The following is a 7,637-nucleotide window of genomic DNA, read 5'->3' as shown; positions in this document are numbered from 1 at the left end:
TTACAAGTCATGATTTTCTGTTTATTGCTCAAAAACAAGAATTCAGAAGCAAAGGTGGAGAGACTGTGGGTTGGGGAGATGGCAGGGAGGGGGCAAGGCCTTGTCCCAGCTCTCCCCTTCATCCTTCTTCTGACCCTCCTGGCTGGAGTCGGGCCTAGGGCCAGGGCATCTGGGAGGGGGGTGCCTTCAAGGGAACAGTAGAGCTATCGGGGGCAGTCCTTGAGGGGTGCCCTGGGCAGGAGGGGCCGCAAGATTTGCAGGGGGCAGAGTTCCCCTCCCAGAATCCAAAAGCCAGTAGGGTAGGGGGCAGGTCCCTCGTTTGGCAACTGAGAAGAGGCGGCTTTGGGCGGCAGGATGCTGGTTTATTTACTGTAGGATCTCCAGGGCCATCAAAGTCCCCTCATGGGACGGGGAGACTATTTACACAGCCAGGGAGGAGGGCAGCCAGGAGGCAGAGACCGGGTCCCGTACTTCCCCCGGCCCGAATGAGGAGGGAAGGGGCGTCCTGGGTCCTGCAGCTGTAGTCTTGGGGTTCAGATGGAAACTTCATACTCCCGCGTATCCTGAAGACAGAGAGATCAGGTCAGTTGTTGGAGTCTGATAGGGGTGGAAGAGGCAGTCGAATGGGAGGAGGGGCAATGACCCTGGGTTTTAAAGTAACATTGACCACTGGGGACTAGGCGGCCACAGGGGCTAATCTGGCCAGTGAAAGTGTTTGGTTCATCCTATAGTGTCGTAAAATGACACAAGAATCTGAATTTCTGGCTTGTCTTGAATAATTGGAAGATCTGCCAATTGTGCCTCAGTTTCGACTATGGGGTAGAGCCGTATTCTTCAGATGGGGCTCAAGTCCTCCACTTGGGCTCAAGTCCTCCACTTAGCCACAGTCCTCACTGCTCCCTATTGTCCACACGTGACTTGCTGTGCTCATTGACATGGCCTCTGTGGGCAGCTGAGTTTGAAATTCCCAAGACAGAGATTCCAGAGACCTTGTGAGAAGGTTATGGAGTCCTGGGAGAGCCAAGTGGTGGCTCTTCAGGGGCGGGGGAGGTGCTCACCCCAGCTTCATACAGCGGGTTGCTGAAGTCTGACTCCACGGTGATGGGGCTGTAGGAGTGGGAGCCCGAGAAGCCGAAAAGGGACTTTCCCTGAAGCCTGGGAAAGGAAGAGGACAGAGAAACTTATCAACAGGGTTCGGTGCCAGGCCCACAAGATGTCTGCCCTGGCTGGCAGCCCCCAAGCAGGCTACTTACTTGGTATAGTATATGTAAACGCCACTGCCGAGAACAATGACCAAGCCTAGAGGCAGCAAGATGGCCAGGGCCAGGTTCCCCCCTTCCAGCTGCCGTGATGGATCTGTGGTCTGGGTCACTACAGGAGGAGGAGAGGCCGGTCAGCTGTGGTTGGGCCCGGTTCTGGGCTCTCCCAACCTCTTGCCCTGTGCCTCAAACCCTGGGCTTCATCCCTCCAAGGCCTGGCCTCCTGCCCCGGCCTCTGCCTTGCCCTCCCGACCTGGCCAGCCTGGGTCTCCACCTGTGCCCTCACTGACCTTCCAGTTTTCGGTTGTCCAGGAGCTCCTCATAGGCAACTGCAGGGAGAGGAGGGGGGAGGGGATGGGGTCTGAGCCAGGGAGGGGAGGAGGCTGGGAGGGGCCGGGAGCCCAGTGGGGCTGGGCTGGACAGTCTGGTTCTCTCTGCCTTCTGCTCAGCCTCAGCTTTCTCTCTCCCTTGGTGGGGAAGAGAGAGGAGTGACCAGCACAGGGCCTTTGTCCTCTTTCTCCAGACCCCTAAAAAGTCAGGGTTCCTGGACGGTCTGAGCCAAACTTTAGAATTTGTCAGAGATAGGGAAACTGAGGCCTATCCAGAGAGAGCAAGGGACTTCCAAGCCAAGGCCCCCTCTACTACACCCCTGAGCCAATCCCATGACCTCACATGACCCAGGGCTTCTGGACACAGCCGTGAGGACGCGAGGCCACAGGAGGAGAACCGGGAGCTCTGTAGGGTCGCCCATTGGTCTCAAATGTGCTACCTGACTCTCCCAGCCCTGTCACTTCCCAGACACTGGTGTGCCCCTCCTGCCCTGTCTGGCCAGGCACCTTTGCAGAGTGGGGGCTGGCTGGTCCACTGGGAGGGGTGGCCGGGCACACAGGTGATGGTGACCTCGCCGATAAGCTCAAAGCCCTCATAGCAGAAGAAGCGCAGAGACTCGCCCGCCTGGTAGTGGTGCTTGTACAGCGTCTGGTAGCCATTCTCGGGAACCCCTGGGTTCAGGCACGGCTCGTACTTCACTGCGGGGAGCACGCCAGTCACATGCCAGCTGCACTACTGCGCACAGGGCAGACAGGCTCTCCCAGGGGTACCCAGCCACCCTCCCAGGGTGTGCTCCAGACTCACAGGCGCATTTGGGGACCCTGTCGCTCCACTTGGGTGTGCCTGTGTCCCGGCTGTAGCAGGTGAGCATGGCTGCCCCCTCGAGGCTGTACCCTGGCAGGCAGCGGTACTGGACGTGGGAGCCAACGGGGAAGCCAGCGTCCGAGGCAGTGCGGTGCCCGTTGGCAATCTCGCCAGGGTCAGCACAAGTCATGACTGGTGGCAGAAGAACAAGGTCACAGAGAGTGAGGGCCTTAAAAAATCAGCCTGGGCAACACAGAGAGACCCCATCTCTACAACAAATTGAAAAATTAGCCAGGAGTGGTGGCGTGCTCCTGCAGTCCCAGCTAATCAGGAGTTGGAGGTGGGAGGATCGCTCGAGCCCAGCAGGTCGAGGCTGCAGTGAATGGTGAGCGCACTACTGCACTCCAGCCTGGGTGACAGAGTGAGACACAGTCTAAAAAAAAAATAAAAGAAAATCTCCCAGAAGCCTAGGGCTGGGAGAGGCCTGAGCCTCGGGCCATTTCCTCTGAATACCTCTGCACACACACGCACTTCCCACCAATTCCTCAGAAGGAAAAGAACATGAATTGGAAAAACTTAAAATGCAGTGTATTTATTTTCGGACCAGAATGACAGGCTTAATTTTTTTTCAAAATTCAATGTATGTTGTATTTCAGGCTTCTTTTAGAAAACAGTTTGCTTGGGGAAATCCCAAGCCCCTATCCTGGGGTGAAATTCAAAATATTTAACCACCATACCAGAGCATATGGGCCAAATCCCAGCAGGGTGAGCCCAACATGGCTTGTCATCTGTGGAACAGTAGCTGCCCTCTTTAAAGGGGGCCCAGCTCTTCTGTCCCCAGTATTCTCATTATGCCCAGCCTAGTTCACTCACTTACACTGCCTGCCTGCAGGGGTTTGAGTTTACAACCCTGTTGTGAAGGAATCATAATCATAGCCATTTCTTGTATATAAGCCTGAGCTAGGTACCCTGCTAAACATTTTACAAACAAATATAATTCTTTGTGTGTGTGTGTGTGTGTGTGTGTGTGTGTGTGTGTTTGAGACGGAGTGTCTCGCTGTCGCCCAGGCTGGAGTGCAGTGGCGCTATCTCGGCTCACTGCAAGCTCTACCTCCCGGATTCCCAGGCCTCAGCCTCCTGAGTAGCTGGGACTACAGGTGCCCGACACCACACCCAGCTAATTTTTTGTATTTTTAGTAGAGATGGGGTTTTACCATGTTAGCCAGGATGGTCTTGATCTCCTGACTCATGAACCACCCGCCTTGGCCTCCCAAAGTGCTGGGATTATAGACGTGAGCCACGGCGCCTGGCCTTTTGTTTTGTTTGTTTGTTTGTTTGTTTTTGAGAGTCTCGCTCTGCCACCCAGGCTGGAGTGCAGTGGCGCATCTCAGCTCAGGGCAACCTCCACCTTCTGGGTTCAAGAGATTCTCCTGTCTCAGCCTCCTGAGTAGCTACAGTTATAGGCATTTGCGAGTACGCCCAGCTAATTTTTGTATTTTTAGTAAAGACAGGGTTTCACCATGTTGGCCAGGCTGGTCTCGAACTCCTGACCTCAGGTGATCCACCCACCTCAGCCTCCCACAGTGCTGGGAATACAGGTGTGAGCCACCACGGCTGGCTCCAAATATAATTCTTTGTTTTGGAGATGAGAACTTGCTCTGTCACTCAAGCTGGAGTGCAGTGGTGAGATCACGGCTGACTGCAGCCTCAAACTCCTGGGCTTAAGCAATTCTCACACCTTAGCCTCCTGAGTAGCTGGGACTATAGTCATGTACCACCATGCCTGGCTATATTTTTTATTATTTGTAGAGACAGGGTCTCCCTATGTTGCCCAGGCTGTTCTCAATCTCCTGGGCTCAAGTGATCCTCCCGCCTTGGCCTTCCAAAGCACTGAAATTTCAGATGTGAGCCACCACACCTGGCACAAACATAATATTTAATCCCAATTATCTTGAGAGGCCAATGTCACTGTCATCTCCCTTGGAGCCCAGGGCTCTCAGGGCAAAGGACTTGGCCCATGGTCACTCAGCCAGGGAGTGGCAGAGTGGGAATCTGCCCAGGGTCACAGCCATGGAGCACTGGACAGGGACTCAGAGATGTGGGTCCTGGCACACCTTCAGGCTCAATCTGCTGCCTTGGGCAGGTTCCCTCCTGAACCCGAGGCAGCAGGGCCAGCCGAACTCTTAGCCTCATCCAGGCCTAATATCCTGTGAGTCCTTCCAGGGGCGGGGAGCTGTGTCCAGCCCAAATCTGGCTGCCTGAGGTTTCTCCCCTTGGTCCCACCATTGCTTTCAGATGCCACATGGAACTACAGCCCCACGTCCATGGGGCTGGCTTCCCAAAATTTGAAGAAAGTGACCATCTGCCATTCCTTTCTGCTCTTCAATTTTCTTTTACTTTTTTCTTTTTTTTCTTTTTGAGATGGAGTATCACTCCCGTGGCGCAGGCTGGAATGCAGTGGCATGACCTCAGCTCACTGCAACCTCAACCTTCTGGGTTCAAGCGATTCTCCTTCCTCAGCCTCCTGAGTAGCTGGGATTACAGGCATGTGCCACAACGCCCAGCTAGTTTTTTATTTTCAGTAAAGACGGGGTTTCACCATGTTGGCCAGGCTGGTCTTGAACTCCTGACCTCAGGTGATCCACCACACCCGGCCCTTTCTGCTCTTCTAAAATATACACACTCCCAGCTCCTTTAAATGTCACCTCCTCTGTGAAATCTCCTGCCCCAGCCCTGAGAAAATTAGCCCACTGCTCTCCCCACAGTCCTTCATCACACCCAGGGCAGCATGTGCCCTGTGAAGTTTCCATCTGCCCTTCACAACCTGAGTCCTCCTCCACCGATGCGGAAACCAAGGTTCAGAGATGCTAAGTGCCTCGCCCAAAGTCACCCAGTGATCATCCTCCTGCGTATCACTCCCAGATTGTGAGCTCCACAAGAGTATGGAGGGGCTTGAACCCCCTTCTCCTAACCTCAACCCAGCACGGGGCTTCAGTGATGGCATTCAAATAAACCAAGTGCTCTGACAACCTTGGTCCTAGCAAAGTAGCTCCCTACAATTTCAACTGAGAGGACTGCGGGATTGCGGCGGGGCATAGGACAGAAAGGATGGAGCCAACTGTGGACACGGGGAGCCCAGTGGGAACCTGGTCGGAGCCCTGTTAGGGGAGAAACTCAGACGCCGCAGAGGAGGGATCAGGAGGGGACGGGGCGGGGCCATGAGATGAGGAAACAGGGACCGAGCCCAGGTCGGTGCAAGAAAGAAGAGGGATGCAGCCCGGAGAAGGTGAGAGGGAGACGCAGAGGGGACAGTTTCGGGGAACCGGGCGGAGGAGTGAGAGCTAAAGGGCATGGTGTCAGGGCCTGAAGAAGATCCAGGAAGGACCCGGAGCGAAGGGACGGAACACAGAAAGCAAGGGGGCCGGTACAGGACAGGGCAGGGGCGGGGCCCACAGGGAAGGGGCGGGGCCGGCTCACTCTTTTGGCAGGCTGGCGGCGCGGCGCTCCAAGAGAGGTCCCACTGGCAAGTGAGAATGTCGGAGCCTAGCAGCTCGTAGCCAGGCTCGCACTGGTAGGTGAGCACTGTACCCCGGATCAGGTCCCCGTGGGATGCCGTCCTCCAGCCCCACTCCGGAGGTGGCAGCTCGGGGCACGTGTCGTTCCTCGGGACCTCTGCAGGGGAGGGAGGGCGAGTTTGGAGGCTGCCGTTTTAACCCCGGGGTCCCTTCCAGCCTCGGAGGCTTTGCTCTGTGCCCCCTTCCGGGATCTGTCTCTCTCTCTGTTTCTTAGAGACAGGGTTTCCTCTGTCGCCTAGGCTGGAGTACAGTGGTACAAGCATAGCTCACTGCAGCCTCAACCTCCTGGCTTCAAGCGATCCTCCCACCTCGGTCTCTCAAGGCCCTGGGATAACAGGCGTGAGCCACCACGACCGGCCACCTCCCGGGATCTCTGGCTTGCCCGACCCCTGCCCATCCCGGGACTCTATCCCTCAGTACCTTTGAAGTGCAATACAAAGCCCTGGCCCAGGCCTGGATTTGGGGGCCCGGGCGGTGCCTGAAACTGCAGTGTGAGGTCGGGCCCAGAGGAGAGGAGGCGGCGGCGCGGTTGAGGTCCCCGCAGCTGGGCCAAGACTCGGGCGCTGGGACCGTCCCCGTCGAACAGTGTCAGCATGTCCCCCTCCCGCACATTCAATCTGCAGGGAGTGGGATCAGACAATGGGGCGGGGCTGCGACTGGCCCCTCCCATCCAGCTCTGCCCCATCCTCAACTCTGCTCATTGGTAGCCCCGCCTACTCTCCAGCCCCGCCCATAATTTCCTCATTCTATGGCTCCTCCCATGTCCTACCTCCCAATCCCTAACCTTGCTCATTACTAACTCCGCCCACTGTCCAGTCCCTCCTTCATCACCATGGGATCCAAAGCCTAGCCCAACTCCTGCTCTGGCCAATCATAGACCAAATTCGCTACTACCCTACACAACCCTAGGCTCTGCCTGAGTACCTGCTCTGAAGCCACGCCCACTTCAGCTTCTGTGCCGTCTCAAGACCCTCTGATACCAATTCAGCTCACTGGATTCTCCTCAGCCCTCCCCAATTTGTTGATGATACCGCAACAGTTTGGGTCTGTGTTCCTGGAAGTAACTCCACGGGCAGCCTCAGAAACCTCCAAAGAGTGAGAGGCACCAGGCCGGAGCCCCTTGTTCACAATAGCTCCCAAGGAAGGCTGCATTGCCCTATTTATTTGTCCGAGGTTGCCTGGCTAATACGTGATTTGAGCCCAGCTCTCTCACCTCTATCCTGAACCCTTAGTGCACCAGCCTATCCACCGAATTCTGGATAGATACGCAAGAGCCAGGCAGGCTCAGAATGCAGGCTAGTGCATTGGCATACCACACTTTCCTGAGCCTACACCCGTCGCACCCTCCGAAGGACCCAAACATACATCTCAACTTGGAGCAAGATGCGCTTCTCTTCCTGGACGTGTAGGCCCCACACGCAGTCCTGGCCTGGGCTATAGCTCTGGGGCCAGTCGGGAGAGAGGACCACGCCAGCTGGCTCCGACAGCTCCCCTCCACACATGGCTAGGGAAAAAGGGGTGTCAGGTTCGGGACCCAGGTGGGCATGCCGTCTCCATTTCACCACGGTCCTCACCACTCGTGATGCATGCACCACATCATCCCGCTTGTTTCCTATTACCTATGATCCACCTGCTTCTTTTATTCTTTTATTTTTATTTTTATTTATTT

General features: G+C 55.9%; 1 protein-coding gene across 1 annotated transcript in view; it reads right to left on the bottom strand.

The window, feature by feature from the left end:
• Positions 1-7,637, bottom strand: part of SEZ6L2 (seizure related 6 homolog (mouse)-like 2) — a 37,009-nt gene continuing 29,372 nt past the window's right edge. Inside the window, exons 9-17 of the mRNA XM_011933546.1 lie at positions 7,334-7,472; positions 6,389-6,585; positions 5,871-6,065; positions 2,394-2,585; positions 2,096-2,287; positions 1,550-1,588; positions 1,254-1,371; positions 1,059-1,155; positions 1-563 (exon numbers count right to left, since the gene is read on the bottom strand). Coding sequence (XP_011788936.1) covers positions 534-563; positions 1,059-1,155; positions 1,254-1,371; positions 1,550-1,588; positions 2,096-2,287; positions 2,394-2,585; positions 5,871-6,065; positions 6,389-6,585; positions 7,334-7,472 — 1,199 coding nt within the window. The 3' untranslated portion in view covers positions 1-533. The remainder of the gene's footprint in view (positions 564-1,058; positions 1,156-1,253; positions 1,372-1,549; positions 1,589-2,095; positions 2,288-2,393; positions 2,586-5,870; positions 6,066-6,388; positions 6,586-7,333; positions 7,473-7,637) is intronic.

This window comes from Colobus angolensis, unplaced genomic scaffold (assembly GCF_000951035.1).
Source record: "Colobus angolensis palliatus isolate OR3802 unplaced genomic scaffold, Cang.pa_1.0 Scaffold128, whole genome shotgun sequence".
In the NCBI taxonomy this organism is placed as follows: Eukaryota; Metazoa; Chordata; class Mammalia; order Primates; family Cercopithecidae; genus Colobus; species Colobus angolensis.
Note: the sequence above shows the minus strand (reverse complement) of the source record. Positions and strands in the feature narration are given on the sequence as shown.